The 23041-nt window shown below is 43.6% G+C and overlaps 1 protein-coding gene across 6 annotated transcripts in view; it reads right to left on the reverse strand.

The window, feature by feature from the left end:
- LOC130859640 (aldehyde oxidase 4-like) overlaps positions 1-19324 on the reverse strand; it is a 77597-nt gene extending 58273 nt beyond the window's left edge. Inside the window, exons 1-2 of one of the 6 annotated variants that reach the window (XM_057747224.1) lie at positions 18504-19324; positions 3661-3718 (exon numbers count right to left, since the gene is read on the reverse strand). In XM_057747224.1, coding sequence (XP_057603207.1) covers positions 3661-3718; positions 18504-18506 — 61 coding nt within the window. In that variant the 5' untranslated portion in view covers positions 18507-19324. Of the gene's footprint in view, positions 1-3660; positions 3719-5318; positions 5538-18503 lie in introns of those variants that run through there. The other 5 variants (XM_057747225.1, XM_057747223.1, XM_057747227.1 and 2 more) reach the window with 5 other exon arrangements.
- Positions 19325-23041: the final 3717 nt, after the last annotated feature.

Consider the following 23041-nt stretch of genomic DNA (forward strand, 5'->3'; position numbering starts at 1 on the left):
GCAAAGGAATTTGGGAGCCATCTGGCTCAAAGATGGAGGCAAATTTTCACTTTTCACTCTGTCAGACCTTAAAACAGCTCTGTGCTGCACATGTTAATGTTGCCTTGAGTGAAAAATAAAAGTTGATTCAACTAGATGTTTTGCCCTCTGGTCACCAAACAACTAGTTTGATGCTTCCTTCCTCCACTCCCATCAGAAGTGCCTGACTTAAGCAGTTTCTTCCATATTCTGTTGACTCATCCTAAAGCTCATTATTAGGTAGGGTTGCCAGATAAAATACAGGACATCCAGTTAAATCTGAATTTCAGATAAAAAACAAATTATATTTTAGTGTATGTCCCATGTATTCAAATTCAAATTTACCTGGGCATACTGTATTTTTACATGCTAAAGCTGGCAGCCCTGCATAAGTCAAATACAAACAATAATATACCAGAAGTTTATTTTTTGGTCCTTTAAGAAAAGAGCTTCCTCAGTGACCCCAAGATACACAGCCCTACAGCATATCCAGAAGTTACCCTGAGACTAAATTCTCGTGGCCAGCGTGTGCCGTTGACCCTGGAGTTTGCACTGGCTTCTGGTCATCCATCAGTGATTGTTTCCTGCCCACATGCCAGGCAGGGAATATGACATCGGGGTCAAACTTGATTCTTTGCCACAAGGATCTCACTCCTCCTTCATCTCTTGCTACACCCTTGGACCCCCACCCACAACTCTTTACATTCATTAGAATAAACTGCTTGCAGTTCCTCAAAAGCAATATATGCTCTTGCCTCTGTACCCCCCTCACCCCCAACACACCACCGACAAGAATACTCTTATCCCTAAGACTTCCCTTTGCCCAGCATCTCCTACATAACCCTCCTCTCCTCCTTCCCTCCCCAAGCCTGCTGTGAGTGCCCTGCCCACGTCCCCACTACACGGCACTCATCACACCCGCTGTCTGCCTCTTCACTGGTTCTCTCCCTCACTAGACGGAGGGCAGAGGCTGTCTTCTAGCTTACTTCTGAACATCTGGTGCTTGGTAAAATTCATCAACTGAATGAAGAGTTGTTTTGAGACCTGCAAGAGGCATTAGGGCTTCAGTGATGGGTATATGTAAAGAGTGTGGGAAAACAGCGACACACGTTCAGGGAGCCCCTGGCACATCCCATTTCTCCAGTTTTATTCTAGAGCCAGGATCTCACCAAGATTAAGCAGCTCTCTATGACACACCCTCCTAGACCCAAGTAGCTGCAGGCCATCCACTCTTTGTGGTGCATTATCTTGTTTTTGCAGCTCAGATGGCTTAACAGCAGGCCAGGAGGTGCCGTGTGGAAGGAGAGGTGACACAGGATTGCACCCCAGCAGGTCTGGGCAGGGCGGCTGGGCTGGGTGGGTGGCTCAGTGGGAGGCTGTGACCTTGGGCAGGGACAGAGAGGAACGGTGGAAGGGAGGTGGAGATGCCTCCAAACAAAGTTTGCTCTTTGTGTGACTGTGTCCTATTCTGGAAATGACACCCAAGCCAGGCTCCAAGTCAGCAGCAAATTGGGGTTTCGTGGCAGCCTGAAGTTTTTATAATATTGAAGACCTACTTTAAGGAAAAGAAGATAAAGTTATGATTATAACTTAAGTAGAGGGTTTGGGAAGGGACCATGAGAGTCCTGTGAAAAGTGAAGTAGGTCAGTGCTGGTGTGTGCACGTGGGGTGCTGATTCTGGCAGAAAATCTGTGGTTATTCATAAACATTCATGAGAATCACCCACTTGAGGAACAAGTTAAAAATAAAGCCCTTGACTCCATCCCAGAACTGTTGACTCTGTAATCAGAGGCTGGCGCCTGAAGTCTCAGGTGAGTCTTAATTCCTCAGAACAACTTATTTATGATATTAGGCACCAGAAAGGAGTGACCACAGGGGGACACTGGGGGAGGGGTGGGAAAATGGGAGGCTGGGGGTGATCCTGTTTAGGGCTGCTTCTGGCCACGCTTACCTGTGAGTCCATGAATTTTCAGCTGTTCCTAATATAGAATTTCTTCATTTTAGGGTGTCTACAGAAAGCATGGTAAAGTGTGTAGTAGATTTAGAAGTGTAATAAAAGGGAAGTGATAGGCTGAGCTGACTAACACTGAGATTTTGAAGCTAGGTAAATGGGAGATGGTGAAACCAGTGACGGAGGATTTGGCCTATTTAGTTTTTTGTTTTGTTTTGTTTCAACTATAAGCCCAGTTCCTGGAATAGTGAGTGCAATGGGAACACTGGAGGACAGTACTGGCTAGAGTAGTAAAATAATAGGGTAGGAAACCAGGCGGAAATGTTAAATAGTGAAAAGTGGAGTCTGGAGGGGAAATGAGGCTTCAGGTACGCACACTTTACTAGATAAATCTGGCAAGGAAAGAACAGAGAGAAAGGAAGTCATGTTTTTAGATGTGCACGTTGGGAGGCGAAAAGATAGAAGCAGAAGGAAGTGAAGATTCTGGAGACAGGATTGTCTTGTGTACCACTGACTCCTCAGACCCTAACACAGTGCCTGGCTCTTAGAAGGTGCTCAAAATTTGTTTTTATTTATTTACTTATTTATTGGCCATGCTTGTGGGATCTCAGTTCCCCAACCAGGGACTGAACCCAGGCCATGGCAGTGAAAGCCCTGGAATCCTAACCACTAGGCAACCAGGGAACTCCCTTAACTTATTATTTTGAAACAATTATAGTCTCACAAGAAGTTGCAAAAATAGTACAGATGGTTCTATGGGCCTGTCTGCCAGTTTTCCCCAAAGATGACGCCCTACAAAACTACAGTACAACAGCAAAACCAGGAAATTGACATCAGTATCACACTGATGACCAGACTCCATAGTTTCTTCAGATGTCACCACTTACACATGCACTCATACCGTGTGGTATACTTAGGTCTATGCAATTTTATCTCATAGATATGCGTACCACTGCCACAGTCACTCCCTTGTGCTACGCTTTTATAGTTGCACCCATGTCCAAGAGATTCTTTTTGAATATTTATTGCAGGTGCAGGAGGAGTGAGAAGTTAAAAAGGGTCCAGATCAGTGATGAAGAGCTGGGAGTGCATTAGTTATACGTTTGGATTTCGAAATATGTTTATGAAACCTTGTTTTCTCCGATAAGGATTATAAAATGGTATAGGTGACAAGTCAATGAAATGCCCTTATGGGAAGCTATTGTCAGTGACATGAACCCTTGAACAAGTGCCTGGACATTTTTATTCTTTTTTGTTTTGGCCCACAACGTGCATGCGGGATCTTAATTTCCTGACCAGAGATTGAACCCGTGCTCCCTGCAATGGAAGCGCGGAGTCTTAACCACTGGACCACCAGGGAAATCTCTGTCTGGACATTTTTACATTCACACTCCTGAATATAAAACCATCATCCAGGTGACCATGGGGCTCAAAAATCATAAAGTTAGTTCCAAAGTTAACACACCTGTCGTTCACTGTATGGTTATTTTGGTTTCGCGCAGGTGAAAAATATAACAAATACAGCACGAATCTATCACTTTTAGATGCATTCCCTGAACTCCAACTAGACTGTACAAATGAAACACAAGCTTATTTACCTAGAGCAAATACAGAGTGACTTTCTTCAGAAGTCTAGCATGTTCTCTTTCAACCACCCAATCCAGACTGATTACAATAAAATATAAGGATACGGACTTTCCTCAAGTAGAAAAGAAGGTTTACTTCAGGATCGGCATTCTTCTCTATGACCTACATCATGAAAGAAGAGAAGGAATTTTAGAAAGGTAATACCAACATATTATTGTAATTCTATCCGTTGTTTGGGGGCTTGTTTTTGATAGGTGGTGGCTTCACAAGGACCCAAAATAACAAAGGAAACCTTTCCTAACACTTGGAACTAGAATTTTGGAGAAATAATGGAGCACTATTTCAATGTTTCTGAACTTTCTAATACATGTGACAATTGTAAATTCTGGATTATTTTTCTTTAGGATTACCTGGAAAGGGCCCAGAAGGGGAAACAGACAGATTCCAAAATTGACTCACGATAACTCACAGCCACATAAAGTCATAAAAAAGTTTAGCCAGAGGAGATTCCCTAGGGGAGTCATGAGGGAGTGTGTTATAAGGGAGCCACTTCTGTCCCCGCCACCTCCCGTCCCCCAGTGAGACGGAGGTGCCCATGTGAAGGAGGAGCGGCAGAGAACGGGAGTCCCTGCCCCGCCTGTCCTGTGGTGCCCCAGGCTGCTACTCCCAACAGAGCAAAGCTGCCACAGGAGAGGAGAGCTGCCTGCCGTCCCTGGCCCAGGCAGCTCCTCTGCTGGGTGCACTCAGGCAAGATTAGAGAGGAGAACTGGAAAGAAACTCATCAGGAAGGGGAGCAACACTGAGCCTAGAGGAAAGAGGGTGTCGTTCCACTAAAATGGAATTGTTATGAGCCCAGAAAAAGTAACAAACCACACTATTTTTCATAACTGCCTCCTATTTGCAAGTCTCCCTCCAAGTCCTCAGAAGATTTCCTCAGCCGGAGATGAGCTCAGCACCCTCCTGCTGGGAATCTTCCCATGCCGGGGAGCGGGGCGGCTATGGTGACATCGCAGGAGCAAAGCATGATACCTAGATTGCTTTACCACCCTAACTGTGTGGCTATGGAAATTATTTCCAAAGGTGGGAACACGATGCCTGCAAGCCAGGGCTACTGTACTTTTCTCCTGTTTCCCCTACATTGAGGGGGCACAGCCTGATGACACTATCCTGTGTTATAAACACATCGATATACCTGATACAACATTCCAGGTAAGTGTTCCCCAACCACTTTAGCTGCCCGATCAGTGCTATACTTGATTTAATGCTGTCTCCTTCAATCATGACATTGCTCCAGGCCTGAAGTAGCAGGCAGAGATGCTTCAGCCTCTAGGTTAATTGATCTGCCTGAGAGAACTTATTAAGGCAAAACAAACTCATTCTTTGTTATTATTACCTTCAATGTCATATATGCCTTCTATTAAAGTAGCATTGTTGAACTCAAGTAGAGCTAATAGCCAAAAAACAAGAGGATGACATAGTTTTTCACATCTGTGTCAAAATTCACTCCCACTGTAATATAACAAATAAAAATAAGTTTCCTTACTTATTCCAAAAGGAGCAAGCAAAGACCCCTGAGCTTTAATAACTTTGCATTAAACCCTGAACTAACGACCCATGTTCAAGTTCATAATACTTCATATGACTTGAAAAAGACAGAAAAGAGAGGTTAAAGAAATAAGAAACAGCATAATAGTGAAAAAAAATCAGCTGGGTTTTTATCCTTGATATATGAAAATTCATATTAATCATATCGTAAACTTACCTTTCTTCCATTCACAAAAAAAATCAGCTCATCAGCATTGGAAAGGGAAGGCATTATATCAGGGGAGAACGCCTCCACCAGGATAGAGGGTTATTTTTTTCCTGAAAAGCAGATATGTTAGCGCAAAACTCTGGATGCTCATCAGCCTTGGGGAAGACTGAGCCGCTGCAGCAGGCAGACATGAAGTGATTTATAGCCACCCCGGCAGGCACAGATGCAGAGCACCAACCAGGGCTCCTGGCCTGCCCCGGCCACAGGTACTCCCAACGGCCCCTGGCAGCGCCCTGTCTCCTCCCTTTCCACCAATCAGTCAGGTCAGCGATTTTGCCTGTTCCCTCTGGAATCCAAGACTGGTTTCACTGGGGGAAGGTGTTTAACATCAGGAGTGAAAAAAATAAAAGTGAGTTTAAAATAGACAATTATTTTTTTAACTAACCAAGCCATCAATTAATACAATGCTATTAAAACGCACAAATCTTTCTCAGGTTTTTCTCTAGTTAAAGGGCAAAGGGAGATTCCACTGTGTACATAACTTCATAACTGCTTTATAAAGACTTCATAAAGGTGCGTCCTTAACTTGATTGTAACAAACCTGCAAGTATATTCTCTTAATCTTTTTTTATATTCACTTGTTTCTTCAAATTTAAGTATTAAGGCATTGAAATACTTAAAACGAGAAACATGTACATAAGCTTGCTATTGGCTGGAGACTGTTCTCAGGACTCCCTTAGTAAGTCCCTTGGTAACGGGTTATTGTCATTTTCGCTTTCGAGATGCAGAAACTGAGGCACAGAGACATTAGGCAGCTTGTCCAATGTCACACAGGCAATGGTGGCAGAGTTTCTCCAAAGTCTGTCTTTGACCTTCCTGTGCTCCAGATGGAAACATGGTCGGAAATGAGGCTGCAGGAGTGGCCAGTGGCCAGAGTCTGGGCCAGAGCGTGTAGTGAGGCCTGGTAGGCACGGTAAGGGCTTTGCTGAGCTGTCTAAATATGACGGGAAGCCACTGGCTTTAGGAAGGGGTGACAGGGTCTAAGTTTTAAAAAGGTTGCTTGGCTGCTGCATAACACAGGGAGATCAATGCGATGATGGGCGATGACTTAGAGGGCTGGGATAGGGAGGGTGGGAAGGAGTCGCGGGAGGGAGGGGATATGGGGATATATGTATAAATACAGCAGATTCACTTTGTTGTACAGCAAAAACTGGCCCAACAGTGTAGAGCAATTATATTCCAATAAAGAGCTTAAAAAAAATAAAAAGATTGCTTGGCTGTTTGCAGAAAATGAAGGGTAGGGGCAAGGGTGAGAGAAGAGAGATAATTAGAAGTTATGACAGTGGCCCAGTCAAGGGATGATGAGGCTTGGACTAGGGTGACAGTTGGGGGAATGGTAAGAAGGGGTCAGATTTGCTGACAGATTGGATGTGAAGGGTGTGTGTGTTTGTGTATGTGTGTATGTGTGTGTGTGAGTGTGAGTGTATGTCAGGGATGCAGTCAAAAATGTCTCCAGAGCTTTTGGGCTGAGCAGGTGACTGGGGCTGTCTTTTACACCTCAAGTTCTGTTTGGGTACGTAAAGTTTGGGAATCCTAAAAAACATGCAAATTGTGCAAATAGACGTGGTGAGTGGGTTGTTAGATATTCAAAGTTGCCCCCCTTGCTTTCTGTCTTGAGGAGAGGGAAGGCTCCAGGTTTGGGGCAGAATTTCACTACAGAGAATCCAATGTTTCTTCGAGCCCCAAGTTCTGACCTCACCAACCAGGCAGTATGGCCACACACTCCCCTGCCTCCACAGTTCCCATCCTCATCTCTCTGCGTGCTCCTCACCCAAACAGGGCATTGAAGGATAAATAGGAGAACAAAGAAAGGACATTTCAGTAGAGGCAACCACTGTATAAAGTCGAGAAAGTTTGAAATTGTGTATTATGTTTCAGAGATTTAAAAGTAGTTTATTTTATTCTTGCATATGAATTGCATGAGAATGAGAGGAATATGAGTATCAAATGACTCACCTATTAAACAATATTTGTGTGCCTGACAAGATCACTGTTCTCCTGGATCTTAGGGGTGTGTGTGTGTGTTCTGTGGGAATGGTAAAGTACCAGATAATACGCCATGTATTTCTAATGCGATGGGATAATAAACAACTAGAGAAATAAGTTAACTTCAGGAAATGGTAAGCCATGTGATAAAGAGGGGAAGGTGATACAAAGTGACTTAAAAGACCAGTTTAGTTTGGGGCAGTCAGCACTGGGGTGCATTTGAGCTGAGTCCTAAAGGCCAGCCCACTAAGACAAGGCACAGGAAAAGAGCCCCAAGTGGCCCCAAGGAAGAAATGAGATCGTCACGTTGAAAAGCAGAAAAACCAGTGTGGGTGTGTGTGGAGAGCAGGAGGAAGATGGCCTGAGAGAAGGTCAGAGAGATGGCAGGCCCAGGGCCAGGGGTTTGCAGGTTTCTTGGTGGGAAGGGATGCCATGGAGAGTTTTGAGTTGGGATGTAACATGATTTATATTAGATCATTCCACTGTATGGAGAATGAGTTATTGCCAGTAAGGGGGTAGCATGGAGACTAGATCAGAAGCTACTGATGGGGTTGATGGGGGATTAGACTAGGGTGTAAGGTGGTGGCATTAGAGATGGAGAGAAGGGGACAGGCTGTATGGATGTCGGAGGTAGAACCAAGTGGATCAGTTGATCGATGAGATGCAGGTGGGGGTAAAGAGAGGGCTGAAGGATCAGTCCTAGGTTCCTGGCTTGAGCAGCTGGGTGAACCGTGGAGCCATTTGCTGAGATAGGAGGACTGGGTTCATAACACTGGGGGGTGGGGGCAAGGGAGGCAAGAGTCTTCTCTTGGGTCTGTTCAGTTTGAGTTGCTTATTTGACTTTGAAGTGCACATGTCAGTTGGATATAGGGATCCGGATGTCAGAGGAGTCATCCAGGCTGGAGATGCCAATTTAAGAGTCATCAACTCACAGATGGTATATACGCACAAACTCCATGGGAACTGTAAAGTCATATTTCTATTGTGGCAGGAAACATTAGCTGACAGGCTTCCCCCTTGCCACTTCTTTTCCCACTCTTCAGGTGTTGGTGAGGGCAGGCCGCCTTCCCAGCCTTCGGAGTTCTTATGTCAGGAATGCAAAAAGAAATGCAGAAATGCCAGGAACAAAGACAGGAATGCCAAAGGCGAGTGTCTGTCCTCTCCTAATGCCAATGTCCCAGATCTACTACAGGAACTTGTACTGCTGGGTTTCCTCTGAGCAGCACGGAGTTTCTGCTGCCAGGTGGAATAAAGCTTGAGATAGAATTTAAATACATATACATATATATATATGGGGGGGAGTAAATGAGTATATAAAATATATTACAATTGTGTAATAGCTAACCTTTATTCAGTACTCAAGTATAGGCTGAGTGAAAAGCTTCCCCGTATTAGCTCACTTAATCTTCATGATAACCTTTGCGGTAGGAATAAAATCTCCATATTACAAATGAGGATCTGAGGCACCCAGAGAAAGATAGTTACACGTTTTCTACAAGTGAATCTGTGCCCTATGAAATTCCTATTTGTAATTTCACATGCTTGTTTCCTCAACCACCTATGAGACAGAGAGTAATTCTTGGTTTCGCTGGAATGCTGCAAGAGTCTACCCTAACAGAGTAATAGAGTTTTCACTGCCTGTGAAATAGAAACTACTGCAGCTTTTAAACGTCAGGGCAATTTATCCCCTAGCTTTTATCCATCAAGTTTTTAAAAATTGCATGGCCTGACTCTGGGTGCCTTCCAGCCCCTCGCTGGGTTGGCTTAGTTTCACCACTGATGGAACATGCTTGGTAGGAAGACGCAGCACCACCCTCCTGAGATGTGTTGGTAATTTCAGGTCCGGGCTATTTCAACATCTTTTTCAAGCAGATGGAGCTGCAGTGTCTCCCTGGTGAGTAGAAATGTGTATATATAGAACACCAACTGTTCTTAAAGATTTAATAGCACAGAGTTCCTTCCAGAGCTCGATCAAGCTTGTAATAACACAGAGATGTGGTCTCTCCTACCATGTGAAAATGGGCAGTTACACCTTGCATACTTCAGGAGGTCTTGCCTTATCAGTAGGCTTGGATCTTGTTTGCTCAAAGATGTAAAACTATGGACTTCTTATCCTCCCTGGAAATGCAGGTCATGTTGGGAGCTGGGCTGCATCACAGGCCTGGGGACTTCATCACGGAACCACCCTCTGGAGTCTAAAAGCACCAGCTGTTGAAACACACACGTGCCACTTGTCCATGTTTAACAAATCAAACACCCAGACAGAAGCAAGGCCCCTTGGGACAGAACTGTCTAAAGGGTACTGCTTTCCTCAAACATTTCCAGACTTGGCCTATAATTTACAATCTGTACTTGATGCTGTCGTTCCTGAATTCTGGTTCATCTATGCAATGGAGCCCGCACTTCTGCTCACCAAGCGGCTGGCCAAGAATTCCATGGCATTCTTCTGCCACACAGCTGCTCTCTGCCCCAGGAGCTAAGACAAACTGGCGCATGGGTGGCTGGGTAACACTGCCTTTCTCTCCTTCCAGTCAAAAACAGGCTCCTGCAGCAATTCCCCGTGAGGATGTGGCCTCTCTGCCACTCCCCACCCCCTCCCCGGTCCCTCCCGTGCCCACCGCTTGGCCTGCATCTCCAGAGACAGCTGGGCCCTGCAAAGGGTGTTTCTATTTCTATCAGACATTCCCTATTGTCACTGTAACAGAATGGGTTATTTTTTTTAAAGGCTTTTAGCTTTTGCAGTGTGACACGGCGAAAACTGATGCAGTAGGTGAGTCCTCCCCACTCCTTCCTCCTCTCTACCCCTCACAGGGAGGGGCATTTCCCCCTCCCCATGGGTCTCTATGCTTCCCTTCCTGGGGAACAAGTGGGGTAATGGCAGGCAGGAAACAAAAGGAAGAAAGACTTGGGGAAGATAGACAAGCCAGACCAGGGTCAGATAGATGGGTGTGCAGTAAGGGCAGTTAGTTTCAGGCCTTGACAGAATTAGGAGCAAACAGGCTTTCTGGAAGTCTTGTGATGAGTTACAGATTTCAATTAACATTCTGCAAGAGACACAAAGAATGGAAAGCACATTAACATTTTTGGCTCCCAGACTCTGTATTTCTTAATGCCTCTTGGTACATGGGTCTGGGGAAACTGGAATCTGCTGGTACACAAATCTGGTCACCCAGGACCAGAACGTTTATTTGGATCCTAGTGTACTTTGTTGGAGGGACAACCAGTCATGTTCCATGGGTGGACCCTATGAGAGGAGCACTGTCCATTATTGGCACTTTCAGTTCAGGTCCCCTCTCCTCCATCTCAGGACCCACCTGCCTGCAACTCTAGGATTCTACCCTCTGCTGGGCTGATGTACCCCCGTTTAGAGGGCCACAAAAATGTTTTCTTTCAAAATCAGAAGAAAAAAAATGAATATAAACCACCCTGGATTATACTTTTGTACCAATGCAGCCGTAAAATATAATTTCTAATATTTGTTTATGGAGGACCCCCCAAAGGCAAAAGTCCCCCAAACAGGTCCCATCCTGCACCACCTCCCCCAGTCACAGGGCCCACTCTGCTCCGGGCAGACTGAATTCAGAAGTGAGATATCTGCAACATGGCTTGCCCACAGCCAATTCTTCAGCTTTGCTTTTCATAAAATTGGTATAGTAATTGGATCTTCATCTGTTTAATTCATCTATCTATTGCTCAGTTAATTAGGCAGCCTCTTCAAATCGCAGCACGTCAGCTAATCATTTGAGTCTCACATTCCCAGCTACTTATTTCACTGGGTCAAACCCATTATTTTCACAAACTTCTATATGGCTAATGTTATTCTTGACATCTTTTGATTAGAATAAATTTACCCAAATAAAAGCTTCACTGTGGCCACACTGCCTCCTGTGGTTTGGGGTCACTCTATCACATGGAGCACCCAGGCAGGTATGAGCCTTTGGGGACCAGATTCAGCAAAGGGGCCTTTGTATTTGGTGTGCTCACCATAACCCTGACGCTAACAGCCAGGTTGAGAGCTTCCCAAAATGGGCTTCTCTTTTCCATTCTAGTCCCTCAAACGTGTTTCCACATTGTCATTAGAAGGATCCACTGAAAACACAAATCCGAATATGTCAATGTCAATTGCGTGTGCATAAATCCCTCAGGGACCTGCCCTGTATTTGGAAGAAAGCAAAGATGCGAACATGGTCCTGCCTGGCAGGCTCTCCATCCCACTGACGTCCTCCCCACACAAGTCTTCTCCCAGTTGCTGACTCACACCCCTCATTTCCCACCCCAGAGCCTTCAAGCATGCTATTCCCCGGCACCATCTGCTGCAGTTCTTGCCCAGACAATGTGCCCTTATCCTCAGGGCGTGGCATTACTGTTGCTCTCTCAGAAAGCTGTCGGACCCCTGGTCTCGAAGTCCCTGATATTATCTTCACTGACAACTTCATATGTCTTCTGAGCACTTAACAAAGCTTGCAATGACATTTGTGTGATTACTTGGTTAATGTCAGTCTCTCCTCCGATCATAAACTCCATGCGGGCAGGGTCTGTCTTGTTTACCATGTGTTTCCAATGTCTAGCACAAAGCCTGGTTCACCTATGACTTTACAAAGACAAGAAGGATGCTTTTTAAAAAAGAATCAATAAATTCACACTGTAATGAGCTTTATACAAGATTTTAGAGTTGGTCTGCTATCCTGTTCTTTTGTACTAAAGAACTGGTAATAAGACTATCCAGTGTGGCTCAGAGAATAGTCTATGTTCTTTCTGGACCCTCTTCTGGGTGATCTATGCTGTTTTGTCCTGCTAGGAGTCCCATTATTTATTTCGGGGCTCTTAGTGCTCATCACAGACAGTTCCTAACTTTTACTTATGCACTTGCTCGAAGAGAAGTCTTTAAGTACATAATCCCTTTCAGTGATTTCTACTGAAGTCTTGGCCTCTCTCCAATTTGTTTCACAACTTTCTAGATGGCTGTTTAATTTTTTGATGAAAAGGACTGCATGATGCTGTGGCTTTGTCTGACTTGAGCATCCTGTATCTGTGTTCTCTTTGGTAGCTTCACTCTCTCTGCAGGACTGGCAATGCCTCCATGACTGTGCACTGGTGAGGGCACCTGCATTCTGGAATAACAGTAAGAGTTCATTTTTATTGAGTGCTCACTATGTGCCATTTAATCCCCAAATCAAACTAATAAATAGTCAAGGACTATTATAATCCCCATTTTACAGGTCCGAAAAACTGGGGCAGGAGAGTTTAAGAAATTTGCTGAAGGTCATACTATAGTAAGTGCTACAGCCAGGACTCAAACCCAGGCAGCCCGGCTCCAGCACCCTGGCTGGTCACCACTAAGGAAGTACCAGTGCCTCCCTAGGGACTTGTGGATGCCATGACATTTCTGGGCAAGCTTCATTAACGAAACCCCTCATTGAAAGAACTAATTAAGGAATGGCTCAGGGAACCCATCTCTTCTGCTCCCCTGGTGACTGTGGTATTGTAGGTAGATGGTGGGTATATGTAATTTTCTTCTGGCTGCAAAATAACTGCTACCTTGGCCAGTCAGTCTTTCTCAAGTGAGAGCAGCTCCTCTCTGGTCAGTAAAAAGAGAACTGGCGTACATATATGCGCTTCTAAACATTAGATGTTTAGAAGCTAATGACCCTTCGTGTTATCATATGGCACAGTATGGGTCATAACAGGAACGAAGAAACGACTATTGGATGAAGAAAATAGTACGAGTAGGATGTGTTCCTCAGTTTAGGCTCCTGGCTCACTTTCTATGTTGAAATTCATTCCTCTGATGTAGTGGAAGATACAGAAATAGTAAGACCACCCAAGAAGCTAAAATATCAAGGGATGGTTCAGGAAAAAGATTATCACCTTAACACTTAAACCATTAGAGCAGATCAAGAGCAGAGCAAGTAAGGCATTTCTTGCTAGTCTTCAAAGAGCCTTCTCAACCAAGGAGCAGCTGGATTTTCTTGGAGGACTGTCTTTCCTGTGCATTACTTTCCCTTACTTATGTCGTTCTGGTCTCCGAACACTGTCTCACATCATGTACCCTACTTAACAGCCCAAACCTCCTGCCATGCTAGCAACTGACAGACTCAGTCCTCCGCTCTGTCCAGCCACTTGAGCCCTTTCACTTCCTCTTCTTATCTGTGCCTTGTTTTCACTATTTTTCTTTCCCCTTTAATGCTGTATCTCATGCATATGTTCCCCACCCCCACCCCAGTTTGTTTCTTACTTCATTTTCTACTCATTTTCCCTTTAAACAATCATTAGTGATCACAATGCAATCAAATTGGAAATTAATGATAAAAAGACAAACAAAAGACATCTAGACACAGGTAAATTTTGAAATAAAATTCTTAATACTTAGGCTCAAAGAAAGACTAAAAACAGAAAATACTGGCTTATAAAAATAAATGACAATGAAAAGGTTCTATGTCAAAACCTGTGAGATGTGACTGAAACTATATTGAGGGGGGATTTTATAACTTGAAATGTTTTATTTTTAACCTAGAATGATTAAAAATAAAAGAGTTAATCTTTCAAGGCAAGAACATAGAGAAAAAAATAAATGCATAAAAAGTAGGAATAGAGATTATGAAGATAAAAGCAGAAAAAAATTTAGAAAATGGGTAAAAGAGTATAATTGATAAATAAAACCAAAAACTTTTTTGGGAAAAATCTAATAATTAAATCTAACAAGTCTGCTTAAGGAAAAAAATGAGAAAATTCAAATACATAGAATTAGGATTAAGAACTAGGATATAACCATTATATCCAACTTCATGCCTATAAATTTGCATTGCTTATATCACCAAAAATTTAGGACATATACTCCGCAGTGTAACGCAACAAATGTACTTTAATGGAGAAAATAGTTGACTACAATATATTATGGAAAATAATTTAGCCATTAAAAATAATGAAGGGCTTTGGCCCAGGATTAACCCTTCCAAGGGGGATTCCTGGAGTCTTCTTTTTCTGGTCTCCCTGTGTCCAGTCCCCTCACTTTGGCCCATTTGCCACATATTTTCCTATAGTTCTCTCTGATGGTGTCATTGGTTTCCTTAACAGTCTTAATAGCTCTTTCATCATAAAATCCAACAAGGGACTTCCCTGGTGGTGCAGTGATTAAGAATCTGCCTGCCAGTACAGGGGACACAGGTTCTATCCCTCATCCGGGAAGATCCCACATGCTGCAGAGCAACTAAGCCCATGCACCACAATTACTGAGCCTGAGCTCTAGAGCCTGCGAGCCACAACTACTGAAGCCTGTGTGCCTAGAGCCCGGGCTCTGCAACAAGAGAAGACACGGCAATGAGAAGCCCGTGCACCGCGACAAAGAGTAGCCCCTGCTTGCCACAACTGGAGAAAGCCTGCACACAGCAACAAAGACCCAATTCAGCCAAAAATAAATAAAGAAATTTATTTAAAAAAATAAATAAAAGCCAGCAAATCTTCCACTTGAAGCTCTTAATCACTTAGTAATCAAGTTTAAGAACATTTACTTCCAGGGGGCTTATATGTGTTTACACTCATGAAATACAAGACACAGTCACCACCCTCAAGAAACTGACAGCTGGATATAATGAATGAGTCAGTAACAATTACAAAGTGTGCTTTTACTAAGTATGGAGAGGCAAACTATGAGGCTTAAGGTGGGTGGAGCATGTGAAAATGCTTTGGAAATGGGACAGAGGCATTCAAATACTGGTTATTATAATCCTTGCTATCACTTTCATTGCTATAGTTCCAACAAAAACTCCTGACTACCTGCATGTATGTAAATTGCCTCCCTAATTTCAAACTCCTGCTTAGCCTACCACTCTCTTCACCCTTCACATGACCCTCCGACAGGCAACTCCCGTTTTTGAAAATGATGGATGCAGAAGGGGGCACTCTAAAAGAAAAAGGTGAAAGGGAATGAGTGGGAATTCAAAACAGATTTATCGAGTTGAATGAATTTATGGTGATCCCATGTGCAAAATCAGCTTGTTTGTATAAAGTATAAAAATTGTACAAAAAGAAGTTTGATATTAGGTATTGTTCAGTATTTGAACATTTATGTTAGAATACTCCAGACTGGAGAATTTTTAAATATGCTTTGGGTATTAAAAATATTGAGTATTTATGCCTTTTGAACCTAACCTTTAAGTATACTGGCTTAACTCTTTGGCCACTCTCATCTTAATACAGTAGATCCATTTTAGTAGTGAATACAACCAACCTTCATTTTTGAGCACACATATAGTGGGAAAAAAGTCAATGAGTAGAATTACTTTGTTGAAGTTATGGTGGCAAATATTTCCATAGGTTTTACAAAATTATTTCCATAGTTCCCTTAAATTCCCTTCCATCTTAAGAGGTGACTCTGCCTTATCTAACATTTTATTGAATAAATTAATAATTCTTTGATAACTGAGAGCCTTAGGAAGTCAAGCGAGTTGCCAACAAACTTGTGCATTAAAATAAACAAGTATTTGCTTTAACAGTCATCATGGATTATCACTCATTATACTGCAATATTTAGACAAATGATAAAAGCTCAATAAAAATAATTTTTAGGCATAGCATCTTATGGAAGAAACTTCACAAACAGCAAGCAAACAACCACAAAATCCTTTCTGTTCTCCCATTTTCCCTAAGAATAGTAATGTTATGGTGTATGTTTTCATGTTCTTTATAAAATCAGCATGAAAGTATGGCACACAATTGAAGAAATGCTGTATCGATTATATTGAATTAAACGCCATATTTTTGTTGAAACTTCAGGAACACAGTTGCTTAGACATATTACTGGAGATTATATGATAGTTAAAAAATATATAAATGTGATAAATTTTGTAAATATTAAATATGACAATTTAAGTGTCTTAACTTTTTATGTATTTTAGATGAAGATGTGTATACTAATGACCTACTTAGTCTTTAAATCATTCAGAAAATCAACTTGTGTTCTCAAGTCCCAAACATTAGGCAACAGCATTTAGAATCAGTTCATGGACTCTAACAGAAAAATTCAGAAGACAAGGAACATGATTTAAAAACAGTAAAAAAAATTTAAAAGTACTCATAATAAATTACCAGCAAAGCAGTTTCTTGTTTTGAATATTTAATCTATCTGTTCTTTAAGAATTATTTGTTTAACTTGTATAAGCTTGTTTTCCCTCTTTCCAAACAGGTATTCATTGTTTTTGTGGATAAAATAAAAGGATTCCTAATTCTTCGACATACCAAAGCAGTGACCAAATGTACACAATCCTTACTCTAGCTAAAAAGAAACTAAGCCGTTTTTTTCGATATAGCAGTAAACACAGGGAGTTAACATATCAAATCGTGACAAATGTTTTTATTTAAAATGTTCTGGAAGACATATAGATGGATAACAGGCACATAAAAAGATGCTCAACATTGCTAATAATTAGGCAAATGCAAATCAAAACTACAATGAGGTATCACCTCACACCTGTCAGAATAGCTATCATCAAAAAAACCTACAAATTATGACCCACCTCCTAGAGTAATGGAAATAAAAACAAAAATAAATAAGTGGGACCCAATGAAACTTAAAAGCTTTTGCACAGCAAAGGAAACTATCAACAGGACGAAAAGACAACCCTCAGAATGGGAGAAAATATTTGCAAACGAATCAACAGACAAAGGATTAATCTTCAAAATATACAAACAGCTCATGCAGCTCAATATCAAAAACAAAAACAAAAACAATTCATTCAAAAAATGGGCAGAAGACCGAAATAGGCATTTCTCCAAAGAAGACATATAGGTGGCCAAGAGGCACATGAAAAGCTGCTCAACATCACTAATTCTTAGAGAAATGCAAATCAAAACTACAATGAGGTATCACCTCACATAGGTTACGATGCGCATCATCAGCAAACCTACAAACAGTAAATGTTGGAGAGGGTGTGGAGAAAAGGGAACCCTCTTGCACTGTTGGTGGGAATGTAAATTGATACAGCCACTATGTAGAACAGTATGGAGGGTCCTTGAAAAACTAAAAACAGAATTACCATATGACCCAGCAATCCCACTACTGGGCATATACCCAGAGAAAACCATAACTGAAAAAGACACGTGCACCTCAGTGTTCATTGCAGCACTATTTACAATAGCCAGGTCATGGAAGCAACCTAAATGTCCATCAACAGATGAATGGATAAAGAAAAACCCCAAAAGTATGTAATTTTTAAAAATAAGTACCGACTGGAAGGATATGGAAAATGAGAAAGGATTCAGTATATAATAAGAGCAAAAGTCTAAACACACCAAGTAAAACAGAATTTATATTTAGACTATAAAATTCTTCCTTTAATAGTATTTTATCTAAATAGAACATTTACAGATGGATAACTAGAATTCACTAATATTTGGGTCAAAATTAATCTAAAAGGAAAATTTGTATTTATTGTGCAGAACAGAATTTCCCAATTTTTTCAGTACCTGTTATGACAAACCAAAAGCACAAGATGACATCTTTATAACATACGAGAGTAGGCCAAAAATTATCTGCACTCTGGCTGTAGAATTTATTTTAATTAACTTTTAGAAAAGACAAATACATCATTTTTCGACATAATCTCCTTGCTTTTCAATACACTGTCCATCTGTCAAAAGATTTCATATTCCCTCATAAAAAAATGTTTTAGGCTGAGCTGCAAGCCATGAATGTACCCCTGTCTTCACTTCTTCATCAGAAGCAAATCTTTGTTCTTGCAGGGCTGCTTTCAGGGGACCAAAGAGGTGGAAGTCTGATGGAGCAAGATCAGGACTATAGGGAGAATGGTTTAACACATCAAAAATGAAGTTTTTGTAGAGTGTGGACAGTGTGGGCAGAAGTGTGGGACGTGCACACCCTCAGACCACAAAAAACGAACCACTGCACACTGCTCTTCTTTCGTGCAAATCACAAGTGGGCCATCCATTTTTGCTCTCACCAAAGTTACAAATGAGCTGATATAACATGTTCACACCTGCACAGCTGTGACCAAGGAGACAGCAGCCTTGAATAGAAAGCGGTGATAAGACAGTGCGGCCAACAAAAGTTTTAATATAATCAGAGTGTGGATAATTTTTGACACCCTGGTAAGTAATAAATTAGCTCAATCAGTGTACACCAGCTATACTCACCATCCTGGGCAGCTCTTCCCACACCTCAGGCTATTCCCTCCAAGTTCCTTTACTAATCCACTAGGTCCAATCCACCACCTTGTTCTGTCCAGAGCATAGTAAGTCAACACTCTGAAAACGAGGACAGTCCTCCTGCAATAGTGAAACACTTTGCCCAGTATTCTCAGGGAGGTCAGACCACTGGTGATAAAATCCTCAAATCAACACTGGCACATTTTCGTCCTTGCTGTTTCAAGGAAGGAAATTTATCTTTCCTACACTTGGGAAACCAGGTATCTGCTTCAATTAAACTCTTTTCCCCGCATGGAACAGGCACTAGATGAAGAAATAGCATTTCTTGAAAGCAGAATATACACCCATTTGTACGTGCATTGATACAGCACAGATGGATTGTATAGTGAGATCTACTCTGGGTTTCTGAAAAGCTTGACAAGTGGGTTTAAGGAAGGATCTAGGTATCTGAAGCTATTTGAGACACTTCTCTTTACAGAGCGGTTTCCTTCGGCCCTTGCCAGGTAGAGTTTTCAGTTTCTGTTCCCTACCAGGATGCTTTTCAAAAACCACTGAATCTACTGCAGAAAACAGCCAGGCGGGCCTAAACATGTTTTGTTTAAATTCTCTTTGCTCCAGAGCACAAGGATAAACGCCAACACGGTCGCCTTGTGGTCACGGGCGCTCTTTACGAGGATGTCCTGGAGGGAGAACCGAGGATGGCTGCTGCTGGCCTGGTCATTGTCCCCTGGTTCCTGCGAGCGGGTGCTGGTGGGGCGGGCTGGCTTGTCTGGGTCCTGGTCCTCCCCGCGCCGCGCAGCGAAGGCCCAACTGCAGCGGTCGGCGCGCCCCGCGGGGCGGACGTTGGCGCGGCCGCTCCTCCGCGCGCGCGCGTTGGGATCCCCGCCCCACCCCGCCCCGCTGGGGTCTCCCCCCTCGGGAGCTCCGCCGCGCCCCGGGGCCTGGTGGGAGGGCGCGAGCACCCTCTCCGTTGACCTTTATCTGAAAAAGCGTTCGTGCCCCGCGGGAAGCGGGAAGCGGGAAGCGTGGGTTGAGCCGGCAGCGTTCGTTCCGCGCTCGCCCCCGGGCGCTTCGCAGCTCGACGGGTCCTCGCCAGGCCTTCGCGGACTCTGAGTTTATGCAGAGATGGGTGTTTGGGCGCCGGGAGAGGCCGGTCAGGATGGCCAGTGGCTCCAAACAGGGGCTGGGTGAGCTGCACATCGCCGAAGGCCCCAGGCCGCAAGTGGTGGGAGGCTGTGCGCATGTTCCCCAACGTCGCCCAGCGTTCCGCGGTTTATTGCCGGTGACCTCCCCTCCGTCACGTTGCAGAGAGGCCTCGGCCTCCAGTCCCTGCCTTATTCGGCGTGAGGTCCCGCCTGGGCGGCCTCTTCCATGCCACTGCCCGGCAGCCCGCAGACCGCAGTCCGGGGCTCCTCACCTGAGTCTTGAGACCCTCAGCCCCCCTGGATTTAGGGGCACGTTAATCGAGGCTTCCTGGGGTTTGGACGTGCCTTCATCCACGTCAGGGTTATGATCCGGTGCTTTTCAGGCCGGTGGAGGAGAGGGGTTTAGTTTTCTTTTAAGTAGGGGTGTGGGGGGGGGGGCATAAAATGGGGGCTTTTCAGGGCTTTTAAAGTCTTGCCGGCCAGTGATCGCCTCCTTTCTCGTGGCAGGCAGGCGTTGGCTCTGCCTGAAGCTGTGTTCCTGCTCCCAGCGTGTGCCCAGACGCCAGCACTCCCCACTTCTGTCGCGGTGTGCAGGGCTTCCTGCCCCTACTCCTGCCTCTCAGGTCCGCCTTCCCCAGGGGAGCCAGCCGTGGCTTACTCCTTCCTCTTTCTCCTTTCTTTTTTCTTTCTTTTTTCCTCTCTCTCCTCCCCTTCTACGTTTCCCTCTTTCTCCCCGCTCTGCAGTTTCACCTTCTGGTGAGTTTGATCCACTCTCCTGGTTCTAATTACTAATTTGTACTGACTCATAAATATGTCTGTGGCCCCGACCTCTTAGGAATCCTGAATTAACTGCCTGTTGGATAAATCCCTTGGCTATAAATCTAAAATCAAATTCACCACCTTCCCTTTGAAAGCAGCTTCTCCTCCTATGTTGCCTAGTTCTGTTAAAGGCACCACCTCCTCCACGCACCTGGGTACAGCCTCGGACTTATCTTGGACTTCTTCTCCCCTGCCCACCCCATCCTATCACCCCATCCTATCAGATGGCAGAGGGTGTTGCTCCAATCTCCTGTTACCACCAGCACTGTTCTTCCTCAAGCCTTTGTCACCTCTTGATGATTACAGTAGCTTTCTAGCTGTTATCTCCCACACTAATTCATGTTGTATAATCTGTCAGAGCAAACCTTCCTGATTATGTCATTACCTTCTTAAAAACCTTCAAAGGTCTGCACTGTTGACCGAGTAAAATCTGAACCTTTAAGAATTTAAGAATCTCTGTGATTTGATGTAGGCTGGTTTTCTTGGTTTATCTCCAGATTTCCCCCATCATAGTCTACTCTCCAGTCAAACCAGTTTGTCTATGTTCTGATACACACCTGATGCTCTCCTGACCCTCATGCATTTGCTTTTGCGTTTTTCTCCATCTGGAATTCCTTTTAAGGCCACTTGTCCAGATCTTACCCATGATAGCTGCATATCATCTTCTCTTCTACCCCTTCCATGCGACTACATTTGGGCCATATCTGGCATAACATTTTCTACTTTTTGTTGCTTTCATTATAAGCCCACATGTAGTTAAATTATAAACTCCATGAGGTGGGATCTCTGATTTATTTTATCCATTCTTGAAGTGCTTGGCCATGACTTTTAGGTGCTCCATAAAAATGTATTGAAAAAAAATATAAATGATCACGCATCTCAGCCTACTCTCTGCTCCCAAAGAGGAGTGAATCTAACAGTTTCAACCACAAATACTGCAAGGCAGTTGTTGATTGGTTGCCAGATGCCTTATGCGTGTAGAATTGTACTAAATTTTTTCACATGCACCTTAAAATGTATTGTTGTTTAATCAAGTCAGGTTTGGATATGCCTGGTGACTAAAGGAAGTTTCAGCTGACACTAAGTTGGAATAATGGGTTAGTGCTTATAGCATTCCTGCCAAAGCTCAGACATCAGTATTCTTCCCCCACTGTGACTCAGTCAAAAAAGTCTTTCTTTGCTTACTTCTCCATTATGATGTTTTGGGCTAGAAAAATCAGAAAACATAAGGCTGGAAATATAAATGACTGGTTGGGGAGTAATAATAATCATCTTGATATCCATCACTAGCACTTACTTAGCTGTTAATATGTGTCAGACTGTGTTCAACACTTTTACAACTCAGCTCATTTAACGCAGGACCTCTGCTAGGTAGGTACCATTTTTTCTCTATTTGACAGTTGCGGAAGCTGAGGCACCGATAGGTCAAAAACTTGCCCAAGGTTTAAAAACACTTACAGCTAGTTTAAGTGCAGAGCTGGGATTTGAACCCAGTCATCTGATTTTAAAGCCACTGTGGTGTGCTCGAAGGACAAAGAACAAGATAAACTCAAAGGGCCAATATTGCCAGAACAAAGAGCTACAGAACTCCTATCACTCTGTACAGTGCAACAATTGCAATGTCCCAAAACTTTCCCAAGCAGCATGCCATGTCCCTTGCCCATCCCATATAAGGAAAGATATTTGCCCCATTTTTCTCCCACTCAGCACACTAAAAGTATACATTCTCTGCCCACTCAGCAGATAACTGCAGGTTCCCTGGCTATAAAAACAGGCAAGCAACCCATGCTCACGGTCGACTTTCCCTGGCTACCAGGAAGTCGGCCCGCTGTTCTTGCAACATCCCTTCTCTCCAATAAACTCTATCTTCCTTGCATTCTGCCTTGTATCTGGAAATTCTTTTCCAACCTGTGCCCAGACCATGACAGCCACTATATGGCGAACCTTTTCCAATAAGTCACAAGTTTATGAATATCGAAGCTTAGTGATGGAGGCAGAAGAAATAAGACATGCTGCCCACTCTAAAGCTTGCAGTCCAGCTGGGGGTGAAGAGAATTAGAAGAGCAAACAGCTCTCAGGGTGCAGCCCCCAGCACTGGGAAGTTTGTATGGCAATTGCTGTTTCCACGTCTGCCTCTCCACCAGACTGACTGCCTGGGGGCAGACATGTCATTACTGTGGTTCTCCCTTGGCCCCATACAATGCCTCACACAGAATGGGCACATAGAATGTGCTTGTGGAACTGAATGAGACTGCTAAATGGTGTTCAGGAGACAGATGTGATAGCAGGGAAAATGTGGGCTAGTTAGTCTGGCTGAGGTCATTGGGAGGGTTTGTGGAGGAGAGAAGATTTGAGGGATAGAATACGGTCAGAGGTTGTTATAGACTGAATGTTTATGTTCCCCCCGCCGCCACCCTGATTTATGTGTTGAGATCCTAACCCCCAAGATGATGGTATTTGGAGGTGGGGCCTTTGGGAGGTGGTTAGGTCATGAGGGTGAAGCCCACATGAATGGGATTTGTGGGCATATAAAAGAAATCCCAGAGACCTCTCTTTACCCTT

This window comes from Hippopotamus amphibius, chromosome 8 (genome assembly GCF_030028045.1).
Source record: "Hippopotamus amphibius kiboko isolate mHipAmp2 chromosome 8, mHipAmp2.hap2, whole genome shotgun sequence".
NCBI classification, from domain to species: Eukaryota; Metazoa; Chordata; class Mammalia; order Artiodactyla; family Hippopotamidae; genus Hippopotamus; species Hippopotamus amphibius.